The sequence below is a fragment of the Oncorhynchus tshawytscha genome, linkage group LG10 (assembly GCF_018296145.1).
Source record: "Oncorhynchus tshawytscha isolate Ot180627B linkage group LG10, Otsh_v2.0, whole genome shotgun sequence".
NCBI lineage: Eukaryota > Metazoa > Chordata > Actinopteri > Salmoniformes > Salmonidae > Oncorhynchus > Oncorhynchus tshawytscha.
Genome location: NC_056438.1, coordinates 80,192,448 through 80,216,936, shown reverse-complemented (window position 1 = coordinate 80,216,936; position 24,489 = coordinate 80,192,448). Strand labels below are relative to the sequence as shown.

Genomic DNA, 24,489 nt, shown 5'->3' with positions numbered 1-24,489 from the left:
CCCCTTGGTGTGAAAGTGTTCCCCCCTTGGTGTGAAAGTGTTTGATGCAAGAAATGATGCATGAAACCACTTTACAAAATAAAATTAATTAACAGAGAATTAGACAATGTTGACTTATTTACATGTTCAAGCCTGTCTCAAAATACAACACTGCCCCTTTTATTAAATTAACATAAGCTGTTTACCTAACTGGCTTTTCAAAGGCAGTTTGAAAAGTAGTCTACACCTTTTGTGCTCTTGTAGGAAGCAATAACTCCCCATTTCTGACCTATACTTATCTATAACTGGGCTAATAACTCACTAACCAGCAAAGAAAATCAACACATGTTCACACTCTGATCTGAAGTCATCTGAAAAGCGCAATTCACTTGCAGATGATTGAAAGACTCGTGGGCTGGGCTGGGCTAGAATTATAGCTTTAATTCTATACGCTTGTATCTTTTATCAACGTTTATGATGAGTATTCCTGTAAATTGATGTGGCTCTGCAAAATCACTGGATGTTTTGGAGGCAAAACATTACTGAACGTAACGCGCCAATGTAAACTGAGATTTTTGGATATAAATATGAACTTTATCGAACAAAACATACATGTATTGTGTAACATGAAGTCCTATGAGTGCAATTTGATGAAGATCATCAAAGGTTAGTGATTACTTTTCTCTCTATTTCTGCTTTTTTGTGACTCATCTCATTGGCCGGAAAATGGCAGGTTATTTTGTGACTAGGCGCTGACCTAACATAATCACATGGTATGCTTTCGTCGTAAAGTTTATTTGAAATCGGACACTATGTTGGGATTAACAACAAGTTTATCTTTAAAATGGTGTATAATACTTGTATGTTTGAGGAATTTTAATTATGAGATTACTGTTTGAATTTGGGGCCCTGCACTTTCACTGGCTGATGTAAAATCGATCCCGTTAACGGGATTTCAGCTGTAAGAAGTTAATGCAACCGCTGTGTCAGATTTCAAAAAAAGCTTTACGGCAAAAGCACACCATGCGATAATCTGAGTACAGCGCTCAGCCACCATACAGATACCCGCCAAGTTGTGGAGTCAACAAAAGTCAGAAATAGCATTATAAATATTCACTTACCTTTGATGATCTTCATCGGAATGCACTCCCAGGAATCCCAGTGTGTAACTAAACTAAAGGCTTTCAGCCAGACCACTGGTTGAAACAGTTCTTATTCTCTCCCTCTTCATAGTAGAAGCCTGAAACAACGTTCTAAAGACTGTTGACATCTAGTGGAAGCCTTAGGAAGTACAATCGGACCAAATTTACACTGTATATTGGATAGGCAATCACTTGAAAAACTACAAACCTCAGATTTCCCACTTCCTGGTTTGATTTTTCTCAGGTTTTCGCCTGCCATATGAGTTCTGTGATACTGACAGACGTCATTCAAACAGTTTTAGAAACTTCAGAGTGTTGTCTATCCAAATGTACTAATTATATGCATATCTTACCTTCTGGGCCTGAGTAGCAGGCAGTTTACTCTGGGCACGCTTTTCATCCGAACGTGGAAACAGCGCCTCCCAGCCATAAGAAGTTTTAAGAAACGCTTTTCAACAGAATCTGTGGAATGAATACACCCCTGATCGCACGCAAAAAACAGTTCCCTTTCATAGCAGCCACATACAAACAGCATTGATCCCTTTGATCGTTGGATAATTCCTTCTCGTATCTACGCCCTCTCCTCCTCTCACCTTTTCCCTTCGCTTGTGGACTTGTGACCAGGCGAAAAAACCTTTCCAAGCCAAACCTTCATATCATAACCGCTAACTGCTACACACAGCCTACATCATTTTCACCATATTAGCTAATGTCAAATCATGTCAAATCTAGGCCCTCTACTCTCTCTACACCAAGTCACTCAGCTCCGTCATATCCTCACATTGTCTCTCCTATCACTGTCGTTGTGTTTTCCCCTGTCCAGACGCTGTCCTTGTTTGTTTCTTGTCCGTTGTTTATTAAATGTTCACTCCCTGTACTTGCTTCTCGTCTCCCAGCGTCTGTCCTTACATCTTCTCTGTTTGAGCCAGGTGTTTGAGTAGGCTAAACTAGCTAGCTACATTCGCTAGTTAAGTAAGTGAAAGTGAAAAACATGAAATATCTCTCTTGCTTCTCCTGCATTTTTTAAGGAATTAATTTGTTCAAAACTGTTCAACTATTGTTTCTCTCTCTCGTTGAGTTAACTACTCGCCACATGTTATGCACTGCAGTGCTAGCTAGCTGTAGCTTATGTTTTCAGCTCTAGATTCATTCTCTGATCCTTTGATTGGGTCCCATTCTACAGTAGTCCACCTTCAACAGTAGGTCACATTATACAGTAGGTCCCATTCTACAGTAGGTCCCATTCTACAGTAGTCCCCATTCTACAGTAGGTCCCATTTTACAGTAGTCCACCTTCTACGGTAGTCCCAATTCTACAGTAGGTCCCCATTCTACAGTAATCCCCATTCTACGGTAGGTTTCATTCTACAGTAAATCCCCATTATATGGTAATCCCCATTCTACAGTAGTTCTCATTCTATGGTAGATCCCCATTCTACAGTAGTCCCCATTTACAGTAGTCCCCATTCTACAGTAGGTCCCATTCTACAGTAATCCCCATTCTACAGTAGGTCCCCATTCTACAGTAATCCCCATTCTACAGTAGGTCCCCATTCTACAGTAGGTCCCCATTCTACAGTAATCCCCATTCTACAGTAGGTCCCATTCTACAGTAGATCCCATTCTACAGTAATCCCCATTCTACAGTAGGTTCCCATTCTACAGTAGGTCCCATTCTACAGTAGATCCCCATTCTACAGTAGATCCCCATTCTACAGTAGGTCCCCCTACAGTAGATCCCCATTCTACAGTAGATCCCCATTCTACAGGTCCCCATTCTACAGTAGGTCCCATTCTACAGTAGGTCCCATTCTACAGTAATCCCCATTCTACAGTAGGTTCCCAATTATACAGTAGGTCCCATTCTACAGTAGGTCCCATTCTACAGTAATCCCCATTCTGCAGTAGATCCCCATTCTACAGTAGGTCCCCATTCTACAATAATCCCCATTATACGGTAATCCCCATTCTACGGTAATCCCCATTCTACAGTAATCCCCATTCTACAGTAATCCCCATTCTACAGTATGTCCCCATTCTACAGTAATCCCCATTCTACAGTATGTCCCCATTCTACAGTAGGTCCCCATTCTACAGTAGGTCCCCATTATACAGTATATCCCCATTATACAGTAGGTCCCCATTCTACAGTAGATCCCCATTATACAGTAGGTCCCCATTCTACAGTAATCCCCATTCTACAGTATGTCCCCATTCTACAGTAGGTCCCCATTCTACAGTAGGTCCCCATTATACAGTATATCCCCATTATACAGTAGGTCCCCATTCTACAGTAGATCCCCATTATACAGTAGACCCCCATTATACAGTAGACCCCCATTATACAGTAGATCCCCATTCTACAGTAGGTCCCCATTCTACAGTAGGTCCCCATTCTACAGTAGGTCCCCATTCTACAGTAGTCCCCATTCTACAGTAGATCCCCATTCTACAGTAGGTCCCCATTCTACAGTAGGTCCCCATTCTACAGTAGGTCCCCATCCTAGTAAAGTGTTCCTCTGATTCAGTCTCTATTGGTATAACATCCCAGCAGATTTCTCCTGGTCCAGATAAGGGCTGTGTCCCCAATGGCAGCCTATTCCCTACATAGTGCACTACCTTCGACCAAGGCCAGACCAGAGCGGTTTCCTCCTTCTCCAGATCAGCTGGACTGTAATCTGTAATCCACCATACCTGATTCATAGGACTCCATCATCCCAGGTTTGGCTGTAGCGTGTGTCTGTGTGGTGTGTGTGTGTGCGTCTGTGTGGTGTGTGTGCGTGTGTGTGCGCGTGTGTGCGTCTGTGTGGTGTGTGTGCGAGTGTGTGCGTACGATAAAGTTGTTCCTCCCAGGTTTGGCTGTAGTAGAAGGATGTCTGTTTTACCTCAGAATCTGATGGTCTCCTGAGCCCTGTGTTTCCATCCTCTTGTCATTGAGAGGAAACCCCATTGAATACCTTATCTGAATCTTTGATGGAGATGTGTGTGTGTGTGTGTGTGTGTCTGTAGACCTTAACAGTTCACCTCACATTCATTCACATGCCAGTAAAGCTGTGTCTCCACTTGCAGTAATTCCTCTCCGACTAAAACGGATTTCTGGATAAGAAAGTGTTTACATACGTACTGGGCCTTCGGAAAGTATTCAGACCCCTTTTCTTTTTCCACATTCTGTTACTTTACAGCCTTATTCTAAAAAATATATTTTTTATTTTTTTAACACAGCAATCTGTACACAATATCCCAATGATGACAAAGCGAAAACAGGTTTTTTAAGAAATGTTTGTACATTTATTAAAATAAAAACGCTGACCTATCACATTTACATAGGTATTCAGACCCTTTTGCGATGAAACTCGAAATTCAACTCAGGTGCATCCTGTTTCCATTGATCATCCTTGAGATGTTTCTACAACTTGATTGGAGTCCACCTGTGGTAAATTCAATTGATTGGACATGATTTGGAAAGAGACACACCTGTCTATATAACGTTCCACAGTTGACAGTGCGTATCAGAGCAAAAACCAAGTGACGACATCAAAGGAATTGTGCGTAGAGCTCAGAGACAGGATTGTGTCGAGGCACAGATCTGGGGAAGGGTACCAAAACATTTCTGTAGCTTTGAAGGTCCCCAAGAACACAGTGGCCTCATTCATTCTTAAACGGAAGAAGTTTGGAACCACCAAGACTCTAACTAGAGCTGGCTGTCCGGCCAAACTGAACAATCGTGGGAGAAGGGCCTTGGTCAGGGAGGTGACCAAGAACCCGATGGTCACTGACAGAGCTCCAGATTTCCTCTGTGGGAGGAAACCTGCCGCCCCACTCAGGCCTTTATGGTAGAGTGGCCTAACCACTAGGCTACCTGCCGCCCTCCACTCTAACCACTACTCTTTGGCTACCCTCCCGCCTCTCCACTCTAACCACTAGGCTGCCGTACAGAGATCCTTGATGAAATCCTGCTCCAGAGCGCTCAGGACCACTGAAGGCTGCCGCCCCTCCACTCTAACCACTAGGCTACCTCTGCCGTCCCTCCACCCTCTCCACTCTAACCACTAGGCTACCTGCCGCCTCTCCACTCTAACCACTAGGCTACCCTGCCGCCCCTCCCTAACCACCAGGCTACCCTGCCGCCTCTCCACTCTAACCACTAGGCTACCTGCCGCCCCTCCACTCTAACCACTAGGCTACCCTCCCACCCTCCCTCTAACCACTAGGCTACCCTCCCGCCCCTCCACTCTAACCACTAGGCTACCCTGCCGCCTCTCCCCTCCCACCCTCCCTCTAACCACTAGGCTACCCTCCCGCCTCTCCCTCTAACCACTAGGCTACCTGCCGCCCCTCCCTCTAACCACTAGGCTACCTACACTCTAACCACTAGGCTACCGCCCCTAACCACTAGGCTACCCTGCCGCCTCTCCACTCTAACCACTAGGCTACCCTGCCGCCCCTCCACTCTAACCACTAGGCTAACCCCCCCCCTCCACTCTAACCACTAGGCTACCCTCCGCCCCTCCCTCTAACCACCAGGCTACCTGGCTAACCACTAGGCTACCCTGCCGCCCTCCCTCTAACCACTAGGCTACCTGCCGCCCCTCCCCTCTAACCACTAGGGCTCCCACCTCTCCCCTCTAACCCTAGGCCCCTCCACTCTAACCACTAGGCTACCCTGCCGCCCCTCCCTCTAACCACTAGGCTACCTCCCGCCTCTCCCTCTAACCACCTCCTCCCCTCTAACCACTAGGCTACCCTGCCGCCCCTCCACTCTAACCACTAGGCTACCTGCCGCCCCTCCACTCTAACCACTAGGCTACCCTCCCGCCCCTCCACTCTAACCACTAGGCTACCCTGCCGCCCCTCCACTCTAACCACTAGGCTACCTGCCGCCCCTCCACTCTAACCACTAGGCTACCCTCCCGCCCTCCCTCTAACCACTAGGCTACCTGCCGCCCCTCCCCTCTAACCACTAACCAGGCTACCCTCCCGCCCCTCCACTCTAACCACTAGGCTACCTGCCGCCCCTCCACTCTAACCACTAGGCTACCTGCCGCCCCTCCCCTAACCACCACCTAACCCGCCCCTCCCTCTAACCACTAGGCTACCTGCCGCCCCTCCCCTCTAACCACTAGGCTACCCTCCCGCCCCTCCCTCTAACCACTAGGCTACCACCTCCCGCCCCTCCACTCTAACCACTAGGCTACCTGCCGCCCCTCCCCTCTAACCACTAGGCTACCCTCCCGCCCCTCCCCTCTAACCACTAGGCTACCCTCCCGCCCCTCCACTCTAACCACTAGGCTACCTGCCGCCCCTCCCTCTAACCACTAGGCTACCCTCCCGCCCCTCCCCTCTAACCACTAGGCTACCCTCCCGCCCCTCCACTCTAACCACTAGGCTACCCTCCCGCCCCTCCACTCTAACCACTAGGCTACCTGCCGCCCCTCCCCTCTAACCACTAGGCTACCCTCCCGCCCCTCCCCTCTAACCACTAGGCTACCCTCCCGCCCCTCCACTCTAACCACTAGGCTACCTGCCGCCCCTCCACTCTAACCACTAGGCTACCCTCCCGCCCCTCCCCTCTAACCACTAGGCTACCCTCCCGCCCCTCCACTCTAACCACTAGGCTACCCTCCCGCCCCTCCACTCTAACCACTAGGCTACCTGCCGCCCCTCCCCTCTAACCACTAGGCTACCTCCCGCCCCTCCCCTCTAACCACTAGGCTACCCTCCCGCCCCTCCACTCTAACCACTAGGCTACCCTCCCGCCCCTCCACTCTAACCACTAGGCTACCTGCCGCCCCTCCACTCTAACCACTAGGCTACCCTCCCGCCCCTCCACTCTAACCACTAGGCTACCCTCCCGCCCCTCCACTCTAACCACTAGGCTACCTGCCGCCCCTCCACTCTAACCACTAGGCTACCCTCCCGCCCCTCCACTCTAACCACTGGGCTACCTGCCGCCCCTCCACTCTAACCACTCTAACTGCTGGTGGGCTGCTGGTGGGCTGCTGGTGCAAACCAGACAGACAGAGTTACATTCGCTGGTGGAGAGAGGAGATCTGTGAAGTGCAAAGTGATCTCCTTGACACGGCCCCTGTGTGTGTGTGTGTGTGTGTGTGTGTGTGGGTCGTACCCCAACAACAGAATGGTGTGGGTCGTACCCCAACAACAGAATGGTGTGGGTCGTACCCCAACAACAGAATGGTGTGGGTCGTACCCCAACAACAGAATGGTGTGGGTCGTACCCCAACAACAGAATGGTGTGGGTCGTACCCCAACAACAGAATGGTGTGGGGCGTACCCCAACAACAGAATGGTTAGGTTGGTTGTAGATGGAAGGCCGTGTTGCCCAACAGAGATCTTCCTGTCCTCGGAAGAATGTCTCTGGTGGTAAATTGGATACGTTGTAGTATCGTCGTTGGGTGTTAGACTGGATCCGTCGTCCGTCCTTTCCTAGCCCACGTTTACAGCTGCCGCTGCTAACTCAACGGCTAGGAGGTATCACTTCTGTAGTGAATAAGAGTTCAAAGTTCATACCATTCACAACCAAAGCTTACGCTGAGGTTGGCTTCGTTCTGTAGTTGACATGTTAGTCCTTTTCAACGTGGGACCGTCGTCCTCGCGTCCTCGGAACCGGAGGTTACATTTTCGTCAAGGGCTTATATAATGGAGGGAGAGAAGGGTGTGTTTCATAGTTTATAACCAATGTCTCTTCACAGGGGCAGGCCACTGATTGAGCAGAGCTCTAACCTTATGAAAACCCAATTCTCTCATTTGGAAGCTAAAATTACATTTAATCTTTTCACAAATAGTTCCATATTTAAACATTTAAATTGCACAACAATTCCATGTGAATCTGATAACTATAATGTGTAGACTTTCCAAGATACAGTTTATGTCATCCTGTCATTAGTAATAATGTCTCAGACGCCAACTGATCTGGCATATATTCATTAAGTACCATCGCATATTTTCCACTGGTTGGATTACCGAAATATGGTTCCTTTCCCCCCACCTTCCCTGACTCTCTATGTTTAACAAAGGCTCTTCAAGTGTCCTTCTGTAGAGTCAAGAGAGAGACGGAGGGGAGAAAGGTATTTATGGGGGGGTCATAAACCTTACCCACAGGCCAACGCCATGACACCGGTCATCGATAATATTAATGACAAGTAATGGCTGATTGGTCAGCTCAATGAGCCAACATGACATCCTGTTCTATGAGGAAATAGCAAGCATTTTTATAACAGTATATTTGAGATACGAGTTTGAGGTTTTAAAGTGTTTTTTCCCCTTTCTTCTCAAATATATGCTTTGGCCACAGTATTATTTGGGTGTAAGTTAACTGAATATGAACTATAAAAAGTGAGATTTTCATTGGACAATTACTTTAACTGTTGTCTCTCTTAGGTTTGGGTGAGGGGTCGTCCCACAACTACTCAGAGGGCCGCTCCAACCGCCTGCTGTCCCTGGAGAAGATGTTTGGTCGTCCTGCGAAACACTCCCAGTGTCATCACAAGTTGAAACATCTCCACCACGGGGCCCGGATCACCGTCCAGATGCCCCCCAACATAGAGGGTCACTGGGTCTCTACCAGGTAAAACTAACACTAGCTCCAATCCTAACCTCATCGCAACAGAGTGACACTGGGGCCGGGACTCCATCAAAGGCACGTTGTAGCCAAGCACATTGTTCTTGACGTTTTTAGGGAAATCAAACTCCTCTCCCTGTCCACCTCTCTCTAAGTCCTCTCCCTGTCCACCTCTCTCTAAGTCCTCTCCCCATCCACCTCTCTCTAATTCCTCTCCCCATCCATCTCTCTCTAAGTCCTCTCCCCCATTCACCTCTCTCTAACTCCTCTCCCCTATTCACCTCTCTAACTCCTCTCCCATCAATCTCTCTCTAAGTCCTCTCTATCTTTCTCTCTCTAAATCCTCTCTCTATCTACCTCTCTCTAATTCCTCTCCCCATCCACTTCTCTCTAAGTCCTCTCCCCATCCACCTCTCTCTAAGTCCTCTCCCCCATCCACCTCTCTCTAAGTCCTCTCCCCATCCACCTCTCTCTAAGTCCTCTCCCCCATCCACCTCTCTCTAAGTCCTCTCCCCATCCACCTCTCTCTAAGTCCTCTCCCCATCCACCTCTCTCTAAGTCCTCTCCCCATCCACTTCTCTCTAAGTCCTCTCCCCATCCATCTCTTAAGTCCTCTCCCCATCCACCTCTCTCTAAGTCCTCTCCCCATCCATCTCTTAAATTCCTCTCCCCATCCACCTCTCTCTAAGTCCTCTCCCCATCCACCTCTCTCTAAGTCCTCTCCCCATCCACCTCTCTCTAAGTCCTCTCCCCATCCACCTCTCTCTAAGTCCTCTCCCCCATCCACTTCTCTCTAAGTCCTCTCCCCATCCAACTCTCTCTAAGTCCTCTCCCCATCCATCTCTTAAAGCCCTCTCCCCATCCACCTCTCTCTAAGTCCTCTCCCCATCCACCTCTCTCTAATTCCTCTCCCCATCCACCTCTCTCTAATTCCTCTCCCCATCCACCTCTCTCTAAGTCCTCTCCCCATCCACCTCTCTCTAATTCCTCTCCCCATCCAACTCTCTCTAAGTCCTCTCCCCATCCACCTCTCTAAGTCCTCTCCCCATCCACCTCTCTCTAATTCCTCTCCCCATCCACCTCTCTCTAAGTCCTCTCCCCATCCACTTCTCTCTAAGTCCTCTCCCCATCCACCTCTCTCTAAGTCCTCTCCCCATCCACCTCTCTAAAGTCCTCTCCCCATCCACCTCTCTCTAAGTCCTCTCCCCATCCACCTCTCTCTAATTCCTCTCCCCATCCACTTCTCTCTAATTCCTCTCCCCATCCACTTCTCTCTAAGTCCTCTCCCCATCCACCTCTCTCTAATTCCTCTCCCCATCCACCTCTCTCTAAGTCCTCTCCCCATCCACCTCTCTCTAAGTCCTCTCCCCATCCACCTCTCTCTAATTCCTCTCCCCCCTCAACTTCTCTCTAATTCCTCTCCCCATCCACTTCTCTCTAAGTCCTCTCCCCATCCAACTCTCTCTAAGTCCTCTCCCCATCCATCTCTTAAAGCCCTCTCCCCATCCACCTCTCTCTAAGTCCTCTCCCCATCCACCTCTCTCTAATTCCTCTCCCCATCCACCTCTCTCTAATTCCTCTCCCCATCCACCTCTCTCTAAGTCCTCTCCCCATCCACCTCTCTCTAATTCCTCTCCCCATCCAACTCTCTCTAAGTCCTCTCCCCCATCGACCTCTCTCTAAGTCCTCTCCCCCATCCACCTCTCTCTAAGTCCTCTCCCCCATCCACTCTCTCTAAGTCCTCTCCCCATCCACCTCTCTCTAAGTCCTCTCCCCCATCCACTCTCTCTAAGTCCTCTCCCCATCCATCTCTCTCTAAGTCCTCTCCCCATCCACCTCTCTAACTCCTCTCCCCATCCACCTCTCTAACTCCTCTCCCCATCCACCTCTCTAACTCCTCTCCCCATCCACCTCTAAGTCCTCTCCCCATCCACCTCTCTAACTCCTCTCCCCATCCATCTCTCTAAGTCCTCTCCCATCCAATCTCTCTCTAATTCCTCTCCCCATCCACCTCTCTCTAACTCCTCTCCCCATCCATCTCTCTAAGTCCTCTCCCATCAATCTCTCTCTAATTCCTCTCCCCATCCACCTCTCTCTAAGGTCTCTCCCCATCCACCTCTCTCTAAGGTCTCTCCCCATCCATCTCTCTCTAATTCCTCTCCCCATCCACCTCTCTCTAAGTCCTCTCCCCATCCACCTCTCTCTAAGTCCTCTCCCCATCCATCTCTCTCTAATTCCTCTCCCCCATCCACCTCTCTCTAAGTCCTCTCCCCATCCACCTCTCTCTAAGCCCTCTCCCCATCCATCTCTCTCTAATTCCTCTCCCCATCCACCTCTCTCTAAGTCCTCTCCCCATCCACCTCTCTCTAAGTCCTCTCCCCATCCACTTCTCTCTAATTCCTCTCCCCATCCACCTCTCTCTAAGTCCTCTCCCCATCCACTTCTCTAACTCCTCTCCCCATCCACCTCTCTCTAACTCCTCTCCCCCATCCACCTCTCTCTAAGTCCTCTCCCCATCCACTTCTCTAACTCCTCTCCCCATCCACTTCTCTAACTCCTCTCCCCATCCATCTCTCTAAGTCCTCTCCCCATCAATCTCTCTCTAATTCCTCTCCCCATCCACCTCTCTCTAAGGTCTCTCCCCATCCACCTCTCTCTAAGGTCTCTCCCCATCCATCTCTCTCTAATTCCTCTCCCCATCCACCTCTCTCTAAGTCCTCTCCCCATCCATCTCTCTCTAATTCCTCTCCCCATCCACCTCTGGCCCAGAGTTCTCTAATTCCTCTCCCCATCCAGGCCTCTCTCTAAGTCCACTCCCCATCCATCTCTCTCTAATTCCTCTCCCCATCCAGGCCTCCTCTCAGAGGAGGTCCTCTACCCCCATCCACCTCTCTTTAAGCCCTCTCCCCATGTGTGTGTGACAACAGTAAAACTCCTTCTCAACTAGATCCATTTCTGTGTTAAAGTCCTGCTCCCCCATCCAGTGTCTTAAAGCCCTCCCCCATCCAGTCTCTCTAAAGCCCTGGGTCTCTCCCCATCCACCTCTCTAATTCCTCTCCCCATCCACCTCTCTCTAAGTCCTCTCCCCCATCCAGTCAGTCTCTAATTCCTCTCCCCATCCACCCCTGGTCTCTCCCCATCCACCTCTCTAATTCCTCTCCCCATCCACCTCTCTCTAAGTCCTCACCCCATCCACTTCTCTAACTCCTCTCCCCCATCCACCTCTTTCTCCGTCTGCCAGCTGTGAGGTACGTCCTGGCCCAGAGTTCCTGACGCGGTCGTACCAGTTCTTCCCCAACAACACATTCCAGGCCAATCAGTTCTACTACAGGGACAACCACTGCACCACCCCCACCTACACCCTGGTGGTCCGGGGACGGCTGAGGCTCAGACAGGCCTCCTGGATCATCAGAGGAGGAACAGAGGCTGACTACCAGCTTCACCACACACAGGTAGGGGGGGTGTTTTAGTGTGTGTGTGTGTGTGTGTGACAACAGTAAAACTCCTTGCTCAACTAGATGGATTTACTAGTGTGTTAAAGCCCTGCTCAGTCAGTGTCTTAAAGCCCTGGTCAGTCAGTGTGTTAAAGCCCTGGTCAGTCAGTGTGTTAAAGCCCTGGTCAGTCAGTCTGTTAATTAAAGCCCTGGTCAGTCAGTGAATTAAAGCCCAGGTCAGTCAGTGTGTTAATTAAAGCCCTGGTCAGTCAGTGTGTTAAAGCCCTGGTCAGTCAGTGTGTTAAAGCACTGATCAGTCAGTGTGTTAAAACCCAGGTCAGTCAGTGTATTAATTAAAGCCCAGGTCAGTCAGTGTGTTAAAGCCCTGGTCGGTCAGTGTGTTAAAGCCCTGGTCAGTCAGTGTGTTAAAGCACTGATCAGTCAGTGTGTTAAAACCCAGGTCAGTCAGTGTATTAATTAAAGCCCAGGTCAGTCAGTGTGTTAAAGCCCTGGTCGGTCAGTGTGTTAAAGCCCTGGTCAGTCAGTGTGTTAAAGCACTGATCAGTCAGTGTGTTAAAACCCAGGTCAGTCAGTGTATTAATTAAAGCCCAGGTCAGTCAGTGTGTTAAAGCCCTGGTCGGTCAGTGTGTTAAAGCCCAGGTCGGTCAGTGTGTTAAAGCCCTGGTCAGTCAGTGTGTTAAAACCCAGGTCAGTCAGTGTGTTAATTAAAGCCCAGGTCAGTCAGTGTGTTAAAGCCCTGGTCAGTCAGTGTGTTAAAGCCCAGGTCGGTCAGTGTGTTAATTAAAGCCCAGGTCAGTCAGTGTGTTAATTAAAGCCCTGGTCAGTCAGTGTGTTAATTAAAGCCCTGCTCAGTCAGTGTCTTAAAGCCCTGGTCAGTCAGTGTCTTAAAGCCCTGGTCAGTCAGTGTGTTAAAGCCCAGGTCAGTCAGTGTGTAATTAAAGCCCAGGTCAGTCCCAGGTCAGTCAGTGTGTTAAAGCCCTGGTCAGTCAGTGTGTTAAAGCACTGATCAGTCAGTGTGTTAAAACCCAGGTCAGTCAGTGTATTAATTAAAGCCCAGGTCAGTCAGTGTGTTAAAGCCCTGGTCGGTCAGTGTGTTAAAGCCCTGGTCAGTCAGTGTGTTAAAGCCCAGGTCGGTCAGTGTGTTAATTAAAGCCCAGGTCAGTCAGTGTGTTAATTAAAGCCCAGGTCAGTCAGTGTGTTAATTAAAGCCCTGGTCAGTCAGTGCGTTAATTAAAGCCCTGGTCAGTCAGTGTGTTAATTAAAGCCCAGGTCAGTCAGTGTGTTAATTAAAGCCCTGGTCAGTCAGTGTGTTAATTAAAGCCCAGGTCAGTCAGTGTGTTAATTAAAGCCCTGGTCAGTCAGTGTGTTAATTAAAGCCCAGGTCAGTCAGTGTGTTAATTAAAGCCCTGGTCAGTCAGTGTGTGTTCATCCCACTACCCAGGTGGTGTGTCACAGCGCGGCCGTGGCCAGGGACCTGAGCCAGAGGTTAAACCAGAGCTGTCCGGGCACCGTGAGGATCAAAGCACCCTGGGAACCCAACGTCAGCTATGAGCTGTGGAACGAGGAGGGCTGTGACTGTTCCAGAGAGATCAACTTCTCCATACACGAGCTACAGGTTAGTGAGGAGGACTAGTAACCAGAGGGTCGACGGTTCGAATCCCATTCCCGACTAGAAAATAATATGCAATGGGACTGGCAACCAGGGGGTTGCTGGCATCAATATCCACCAGTAACCCTTTGAACAAGGCACTTAACCTCTAGATACTGACCATGGGGGAGTTGCAGTGTGTCTTTCTGTTAGACATGAGAGTACGTTGGACCACAGAATAAAACACGTTTTGAATTATATGTCTATGAATCATTCTTCTTCTTCTCCTGCAGCTGATGCGTGTGGAGAAACAGTACCCGCATCATAACTTGGACCACATGGTTGAAGAGCTGTTCCTGGGAGACATCCACACTGAGGTAGCCCAGAGGATGTACTATAGACCCTCTAGTTACCAGGCCGCGCTACAGAGTGCCAAGGTCAGTGTGCTGCTCCTTATGCTAGTGGGGCTGAAGGTTGTACAGATTTAAGACATTAGGTTGAAGACTGTTCTGGTGTTGTCTGTGTACTTACTGCCTCCCAGACCATGACATACTGATACCATACTGATACCATACTGATACCATGACATACTGATACTATGACATACTGATACCATGACATACTGATACCATACTGAAACTATGACATACTGATACTATACTGATACTATGACATACTGATGCCATACTGATACTATGACATACTGATACCATGACATACTGATATCATACTGATACCATGACATACTGATACCATGACATACTGATACCATACTGAAACTATGACATACTGATACTATACTGATACTATGACATACTGATTGAATGACATACTGATACAATGACATACTGATGCCATACTGATACTATGACATACTGATACCATGACATACTGATATCATACTGATACCATACTGATACCATGACATACTGAACCATACTGATACCATACTGATACCATGACATACTGATACTGTTACATACTGATGTCTGTGACATACTGATACCATACTGAAACTATGACATACTGATACTATACTGATACTATGACATACTGATGACATACTGATACTATGACATACTGATACCATGACATACTGATACCATACTGATACTATACTGATACCATGACATACTGATACCATACTGATACTATGACATACTGATACTATACTGATACTATGACATACTGATACAATGACATACTGATACAATGACATACTGATGCCATACTGATACTATGACATACTGATACCATGACATACTGATACCATACTGAAACTATGACATACTGATACTATACTGATACTATGACATACTGATGCCATACTGATACTATGACATACTGATACCATGACATACTGATATCATACTGATACCATGACATACTGATACCATGACATACTGATACCATGACATACTGATACCATGACATACTGATACCATGACATACTGATACCATGACATACTGATACCATGACATACTGATACCATGACATACTGATACCATGACATACTGATACCATGACATACTGATACCATGACATACTGATACCATGACATACTGATAACATACTGATACCATGACATACTGATACCATGACGTACTGATACCATGACATACTGATACCATGACTTACTAATACCATACCATACTGATACCATGACATACCGATATCATACTGATACCATACCATACTGATGTCATGACATACTGATACCATGACATACTGATACCATGACATACTGATACCATGACATACTGATACAATGACATACTGATACCATGACATATTGATACCACGACATACTGATACCACGACATACTGATACCACGACATACTGATAACATGACATACTGATACCATACTGATACTATGACATACTGATATCATACTGATACCATGACACACTGATACAATGACATACTGATACCATAACATGTTGATACCACGACATACTGATAACATGACATACTGATACCATACTGATACTATGACATACTGATATCATACTGATACCATGACACACTGATACCATGACATACTGATACCATGACATACTGATACCACGACATAATGATAACATGACATACTGATACCATACTGATACTATGACATACTGATACCATACTGATACTATGACATACTGATATCATACTGATACCATGACACACTGATACCATGACATACTGATACCATGACATACTGATACCACGACATACTGATAACATGACATACTGATAACATACTGATACTATGACATACTGATACCATGTCCAGTTGCTTTCCACTTCTTTACATATCAAGGCCTAAGTCATTTTAATTCCTGATCGTGCTCTTGATGAGGATGTGATTTTAACTGTTTATAGTTGAACAGAGGTTGTCCTGCTCCATGTAACCTTATAGTCATGCTGTGAAACCAGCTCCGTCGGATAGATTACCCCGAGATCCTCTGGAGTGGCCTGTCTAAACAACTATTACATCTGTACCACGCTGACCCAGCTCCATATCACTGGACTGGTAATGCAAACAGCGACTGGGCACCCTATGGGCCCTGGTCAAAAGTAGTGCACTGTATAGGGAATAGGGTGCCATTTGGGACACAAACGAGTGGTTAGGGTGAGGAGCCATGACAAGACCCAGGACATGAAACCTGGGTACGTCCCAAATTACACATTATTGCCTAAATAGTGCACTACTTTTGGCCAAAAGCCTATGGGCCTTGGTGAAAAGAAGTGCCCTATATGGAGAAAGGAGTTTCATTTGGAATGTGCAACCTTCCATCTCTGGTAGTGATCGACATGCGACATTCCTTCCTTCATGCAGCCTTATGAATGATTCTGGACCGAACATCCCGACTCTGATTTCATGCATACCTACGACACGTCTGTCTCTTTCCACCCCTGTATATCTCTCTCTGTCCCCCTGTCTCTTTTGTTCTGTGTGTCTCTCTTGTTCTGTGTGTCTCTTTTGTTCTGTGTGTCTCTCTTGTTCTGTGTGTCTCTCTTGTTCTGTGTGTCTCTCTTGTTCTGTGTGTCTCTCTTGTTCTGTGTGTCTCTTTTGTTCTGTGTGTCTCTCTTGTTCTGTGTGTCTCTCTTGTTCTGTGTGTCTCTCTTGTTCTGTGTGTCTCTCTTGTTCTGTGTGTCTCTCTTGTTCTGTGTGTCTCTCTTGTTCTGTGTGTCTCTCTTGTTCTGTGTGTCTCTCTTGTTCTGTGTGTCTCTCTTGTTCTGTGTGTCTCTCTTGTTCTGTGTGTCTCTCTTGTTCTCGTGTCTCTCTTGTTCTGTGTGTCTCTCTTGTTCTGTGTGTCTCTCTTGTTCTGTGTCTCTCTTGTTCTGTGTGTCTCTCTTGTTCTGTGTGTCTCTCTTGTTCTGTGTGTCTCTCTTGTTCTGTGTGTCTCTCTTGTTCTGTGTGTCTCTCTTGTTCTGTGTGTCTCTCTTGTTCTGTGTGTCTCTCTTGTTCTGCGTGTCTCTCTTGTTCTGCGTGTCTCTCTTGTTCTGTGTGTCTCTCTTGTTCTGTGTGTCTCTCTTGTTCTGTGTGTCTCTCTTGTCCCCCTCCAAGCATATCTTATCTACCATAATCAAAGCACACTAGCAGCATTTGCATTTTCCATGAGCTCTAATCAAATACAGGCAGCTTGGGGGTCAGCTATTCAGGAATTCTATTCCCGAAATGACCTGAAATAAAGCCTTAGAACACAAGAGAACATCCACACCTGCTAGCTGAGTCCAGTAGACAAGTCAGTGAAAGATTTCTATATAATCAACATAGGATTGTACGTAGCATGATTAAAAAAAACACCTTATGGAACAGCGGGGGCTGTGAAGCAACACAAACATTGGCACAGACACATGCATACACACACACACACAGATTTAGTACTGTAGATATGAGGTAGTGGTGGAGTTGGGGCCTGAGGGCACACAGCGTGTTGCGAAATCTGTGAATGTATTGGAATGTTTTTAAAATGGTATAAACTGCCTTAATTTTGCTGGATCCCAGGAAGAGTAGCTGCTGCCTTGGCAGGAACTAATGGGGATCCATAATAAACCCCAGGAAGAGTAGCTGCTGCCTTGACAGGAACTAATGGGGATCCATAATAAACCCCAGGAAGAGTAGCTGCTGCCTTGGCAGGAACTAATGGGGATCCATCATAAACCCCAGGAAGAGTAGCTGCTGCCTTGGCAGGAACTAATGGGGATCCATAATAAACCCCAGGAAGAGTAGCTGCTGCCTTGGCAGGAACTAATGGGGATCCATAATAAACCCCAGGAAGAGTAGCTGCTGCCTTGGCAGGAACTAATGGGGATCCATAATAAACCCCAGGAAGAGTAGCTGCTGCCTTGACAGGAACTAATGGGGATCCATAATAAACCCCAGGAAGAGTAGCTGCTGCCTTGGCAGGAACTAATGGGGAAACATAATAAACCCCAGGAAGAGTAGCTGCTGCCTTGACAGGAACTAATGGGGATCCATAATAAACCCCAGGAAGAGTAGCTGCTGCCTTGGCAGGAACTAATGGGGATCCATAATAAACCCCAGGAAGAGTAGCTGCTGCCTTGACAGGAACTAATGGGGATCCATAATAAACCCCAGGAAGAGTAGCTGCTGCCTTGGCAGGAACTAATGGGGATCCATAATAAACCCCAGGAAGAGTAGCTGCTGCCTTGGCAGGAACTAATGGGGATCCATAATAAACCCCAGGAAGAGTAGCTGCTGCCTTGGCAGGAACTAATGGGGAAACATAATAAACCCCAGGAAGAGTAGCTGCTGCCTTGGCAGGAACTAATGGGGATCCATAATAAACCCCAGGAAGAGTAGCTGCTGCCTTGGTAGGAACTAATGGGGATCCATAATAAACCCCAGGAAGAGTAGCTGCTGCCTTAGCAGGAACTAATGGGGATCCATAATAAACCCCAGGAAGAGTAGCTGCTGCCTTGACGGGAACTAATGGGGATCTATAATAAATACAAACATACGATAGCTTGTGGATAGTATGTGGAAGTAAACCAGCTCTACACATACAGACTTTCCTTCTCTCTTTGTACACTGAGGATGATAGTATGTTGAAGTGAAACCCCGGATCTTTTATGTGCCACAAGGCTTTGTTAGCCAGCTGAGCTGAAGCCCAGATAATATATTGGACTTAAAATAGCTTTAGACATGCCCTCAGCTCAGTCAGTTAACCACCAGTTAACTTACAATCACCAATAATCTTTTCTCTTTTCAAACACCAGTCACAGTCATCAGTTCGCTAGCCAGCCCATCCGGTGATGTCATAATGGTTTCTTCTTCAGGATGTATTATTGCCATGGCGACTATCCGATCAGTTAATGTTCAGTGGGTATATAGTTGGGGCTGGTAACAGTCCAGAGTGTTGTCACTGCCAGCCTGTTAGTCTGCGGTTATTGTGTGGATCTCAGTGACGCAATAAGAGCGAGGCAGCAGACAGTTTACACCCATTTCTGTATTTTCCACCCATTCTCCAGATAAAGTTATGAGTATGAGCTTTTATTTTGTTCCATATGTGGAGTTGTGGCACTCAATATTGTTTAAACTAAATTAAACACCATAGTGTACAGCAGTGTTTCCAAACACCCAGGTCCTCCAGTACCCCCAACCCCCTGGTCCTCCAGTACCCCCAACACCCAGGTCCTCCAGTACCCCCAACACCCTGGTCCTCCAGTACCCCCAACACCATAGTGTACAGCAGTGTTTCCAAACACCCAGGTCCTCCAGTACCCCCAACCCCTGGTCCTCCAGTACCCCCAACACCCTGGTCCTCCAGTACCCCCCAACACCCTGGTCCTCCAGTACCCCCAACACCATAGTGTACAGCAGTGTTTCCAAACACCCAGGTCCTCCAGTACCCCCAACACCCTGGTCCTCCAGTACCCCCAACAGCCTGGTCCTCCAGTACCCCCAACACCCTGGTCCTCCAGTACCCCCAACACCATAGTGTACAGCAGTGTTTCCAAACACCCAGGTCCTCCAGTACCCCCAACACCCAGGTCCTCCAGTACCCCCAACCCCCAGGTCCTCCAGTACCCCCAACCCCCTGGTCCTCCAGTACCCCCAACCCCTGGTCCTCCAGTACCCCCAACACCCTGGTCCTCCAGTACCCCCAACCCCCTGGTCCTCCAGTACCTCCAACACCATAGTGTACAGCAGTGTTTCCAAACACCCAGGTCCTCCAGTACCCCCAACACCCTGGTCCTCGAGTACCCCCAACACCATAGTGTACAGCAGTGTTTCCAAACACCCTGGTCCTCCAGTACCCCCAACACCATAGTGTACAGCAGTGTTTCCAAACACCCAGGTCCTCCAGTACCCCCAACACGCTGGTCCTCCAGTACCCCCAACCCCCTGGTCCTCCAGTACCCCCAACACCATAGTGTACAGCAGTGTTTCCAAACACCCAGGTCCTCCAGTACCCCCAACACCCTGGTCCTCCAGTACCCCCAACACCCTGGTCCTCCAGTACCCCCAACCCCCTGGTCCTCCAGTACCCCCAACACCCTGGTCCTCCAGTACCCCCAACACCCTGGTCCTCCAGTACCCCCCAACACCCTGGTCCTCCAGTACCCCCAACACCCTGGTCCTCCAGTACCCCCAACACCCTGGTCCTCCAGTACCCCCCAACACCCTGGTCCTCCAGTACCCCCAACACCCTGGTCCTCCAGTACCCCCAACACCCTGGTCCTCCAGTACCCCCAACCCCCTGGTCCTCCAGTACCCCCAACACCATAGTGTACAGCAGTGTTTCCAAACACCCTGGTCCTCCAGTACCCCCAACACCCTGGTCCTCCAGTACCCCCAACACCCTGGTCCTCCAGTACCCCCAACCCCTGGTCCTCCAGTACCCCCAACACCATAGTGTACAGCAGTGTTTCCAAACACCCTGGTCCTCCAGTACCCCCAACACCCTGGTCCTCCAGTACCCCCAAACACCCAGGTCCTCCAGTACCCCCAACCCCCTGGTCCTCCAGTACCCCCAACCCCTGGTCCTCCAGTACCCCCAACCCCTGGTCCTCCAGTACCCCCAACACCATAGTGTACAGCAGTGTTTCCAAACACCCTGGTCCTCCAGTACCCCCAACACCCTGGTCCTCCAGTACCCCCAACACCCTGGTCCTCCAGTACCCCCAACACCCTGGTCCTCCAGTACCCCCAACACCCTGGTCCTCCAGTACCCCCCAACACCCTGGTCCTCCAGTACCCCCAACCCCCTGGTCCTCCAGTACCCCCAACACCCTGGTCCTCCAGTACCCCCAACACCCTGGTCCTCCAGTACCCCCAACACCCTGGTCCTCCAGTACCCCCAACACCCTGGTCCTCCAGTACCCCCAACACCCTGGTCCTCCAGTACCCCCAACCCCCCTCCAGTACCCCCAACCCCTGGTCCTCCAGTACCCCCAACCCCCTGGTCCTCCAGTACCCCCAACACCCTGGTCCTCCAGTACCCCCAACACCCTGGTCCTCCAGTACCCCCAACACCCTGGTCCTCCAGTACCCCCAACACCCTGGTCCTCCAGTACCCCCCAACACCCTGGTCCTCCAGTACCCCCAACACCCTGGTCCTCCAGTACCCCCAACACCCTGGTCCTCCAGTACCCCCCAACACCCTGGTCCTCCAGTACCCCCAACACCCTGGTCCTCCAGTACCCCCAACACCCTGGTCCTCCAGTACCCCCAACACCCTGGTCCTCCAGTACCCCCAACACCCTGGTCCTCCAGTAGCCCCCAACACCCTGGTCCTCCAGTACCCCCCAACACGATGTCCCCTTTTTCGGCTATGCACCACAATGTTTCCGTGTCAGCGGAGACTGCATTCACGGTAAACGCTTGCATGTCGGCTCAATCGGAAACTTACCTTTATAAATGTCAAGTGAGCTATAGCGAGGATCTTCCGTGGTACAGATTTATTCTAGGATTAATCCATAAGGCTCCATAAATCGAATGTGTTCTGCTGTCTGGTCAAGGGATTACAGAACTGAAGAGAATGTCATCCTGTGTCGCTTTAGGGACTTGGCTAAGCGAACTAGACATGGCATGTAATAAAGATTAATAGGGGGTCTTGAATACATTCGACAATACCTTTTATGAATCTGAAACCTAATGCAACAAATTCCCTGCCGGAAGACTGGGCTGAATTTCTGCAGTAAAACCAGCTGGAGGACTGGGCTGAATTTCTGCAGTAAAACCCTGCTGGAGGACTGGGCTGAATTTCTGCAGTAAAACCCTGCTGGAGGACTGGGCTGAATTTCTGCAGTAAAACCCAGCTGGAGGACTGGGTTGTATTTCTCCAGTAAAACCCAGCTGGAGGACTGGGCTGTCTCTCTGCAGTAAAACCCTGCTGGAGGACTGGGCTGTCTCTCTGCAGTAAAACCCAGCTGGAGGACTGGGCTGTCTCTCTGCAGTAAAACCCAGCTGGAGGACTGGGCTGTCTCTCTGCAGTAAAACCCAGCTGGAGGACTGGGCTGTCTCTCTGCAGTAAAACCCAGCTGGAGGACTGGGCTGTCTCTCTGCAGTAAAACCCAGCTGGAGGACTGGGCTGAATTTCTCCAGTAAAACCCAGCTGGAGGACTGGGCTGTCTCTCTACAGTAAAACCCAGCTGGAGGACTGGGCTGTCTCTCTGCAGTAGTTTTTTCCTTCTGTCCGTCCATCCATGTTCGTTTCAGTAAATAATGTGACCCTGAGAAAACACTGCCACTTTGCTTGGATTCCGTAACGGATTGATTCTTTCTGAAGAAAAAAAGTTTTCCTTTATAACCCAAAGTACAGCAAGAGTCGTTAAATTACAGTACTTAAACGATTATATTGGTATTTGACATTACAGTAATGTACATAATAGATGTGCTCGACATGTCTAGTAATCCCGTCCAATAGAGAGAATACAATAGATAGGGAATATAGCTCATTGATCATACTTGATGTTCCTACAGAGACATTTAATGACAAGACAAAAACTCAACAAATCCTATTTAAGGGATGTTACAGCCTACAATCTAAGTTTGTCAGATGTTTTCATACCTTAAATGTAGTCTTCCAACTCTTTTATTCATTTCTGTCCTTCTCCAGAACCATGACCCCGTCTGCATCCCCTGTCGTATCATCTACCGGTCGGATGAGTTCCACCCTCCCATCCTGGCGCCGCGGGCGGACATGACAGTGGGGCTGACTGGCCAATGGGTGAGCCAGCGCTGTGAGGTCCGTCCTGAGGTCCTCTTCCTGACCCGTCACTTCCTCTTCCATGACAACAACCAGACCTGGGAGGGCCACTACTACCACTACTCTGACCCCATCTGCAAACACCCCTCCTTCAGTATCTACGCTAGAGGGAGGTACAGCCGAGGGACGCACTCAAGCAGAGTTATGGGAGGCACGGAGTTCGTCTTCAGAGGTAAAGGTCAAAGGTTGATTTTCAACTCTGTTGAGATTTTAATTGTGAGCCGTGTGGTTGAGATGAATGAGAGGGAGGGTTACAAATCTGTGTTTTTCAGATTACATTTATCATCTCGTCCTCTGCCCCTCTCCTTCCCCCTCCAGTGAATCACATGCGTGTGATGCCCATGGACTTGGCCATCACGTCCCTCCTCAACGTGTTCAAAGGTAACGAATGTGGCACCCATGGTTCCTGGGAGGTCGGAGTTGAACAGGACGTCACCCTGACCAATGGCTGCGTGGCGTTGGGGATCCGCCTGCCTCACACAGAGTACGAGCTGTTCCGGATGGAGCAGAACGCCCACGGACACCTACTCCTCTACAACGGACAGAGACCCTCAGACGGGACCAGCCCCGACCGGCCAGATAAACGAGCAACCTCGTACCAAATGCCCCTGGTCCAGTGTTCAGCTAGCAGCCAGAGGTCAGAGGTCGTGGGAGGGGAAGACGAGGACCAACCCCTGAGGCTGAGTAATGGTGGAACCAGAATGACGTGGAACCAGAACCGGAGGGATGTTGTGGTTCTGACCGCGCTGGTACTGTTGTTCCGCTGTTACAGCTAAGAACTGACAGTCTGGTTTTTCATAGTTAAAGAACAGACCTATTGGTTTTTGTACATAAAGACACTGACTGTGTGGAGGACTGTGAACCGTGAGAGAGGACTCTAATCTGACTCTACTTCGGCGTCTACCCTAAGGGAAAGGAGAATGCTAGTTGCCTTTGACGCACTTGAACTTTTGAAATATATTTTTTGTCTCTTTTAAAAGCGATGGAAGCGTTTAAAAGACAAGGTGGAGAGAGTGGAGAAAGAGTGGAGAAAGAGTGGAGAAAGAGTGGAGCGAGTGCAGAGTAGTTCCTTTGATGCCTCTGTTCCTTTGAACTCCACTCGGTTATTACCAGAGGTGACACCGCTGCATCACAATAACTGCACTTTAGAGTGGAAATGGAGAACTAGAGAAGACTAGAACTAGAGAAGTATTTGGCTATAGAACTAGAGAAGTCTTTGGCTATAGAACTAGAGAAGTCTAGAACTAGAGAAGACTAGAACTAGAGAAGTCTTTGGCTATAGAACTAGAGAAGTCTTTGGCTATAGAACTAGAGAAGTCTTTGGCTATAGAACTAGAGAAGTCTAGAACTAGAGAAGTCTGGCTATGGAACTAGAGAAGTCTAGGCTATAGAACTAGAGAAGTCTAGGCTATAGAACTAGAGAAGTCTTTGGTTATAGAACTATAGAAGTATGGCTATAGAACTATAGAAGTCTGGCTATAGAACTAGAGAAGTCTTTGGCTATAGAACTAGAGAA

At 48.6% G+C, this 24,489-nt stretch overlaps 1 protein-coding gene across 1 annotated transcript in view; it reads left to right on the top strand.

Moving 5' to 3' along the window:
• Positions 1 to 24,489, top strand: part of LOC112236169 (protein APCDD1) — a 30,248-nt gene extending 5,759 nt beyond the window's left edge. The window contains exons 2-7 of the mRNA XM_042329175.1: positions 8,520 to 8,706; positions 11,942 to 12,152; positions 13,597 to 13,770; positions 14,037 to 14,180; positions 22,824 to 23,145; positions 23,292 to 24,489. Of these exons, the coding sequence (XP_042185109.1) occupies positions 8,520 to 8,706; positions 11,942 to 12,152; positions 13,597 to 13,770; positions 14,037 to 14,180; positions 22,824 to 23,145; positions 23,292 to 23,749 (1,496 nt within the window). The 3' untranslated portion in view covers positions 23,750 to 24,489. The remainder of the gene's footprint in view (positions 1 to 8,519; positions 8,707 to 11,941; positions 12,153 to 13,596; positions 13,771 to 14,036; positions 14,181 to 22,823; positions 23,146 to 23,291) is intronic.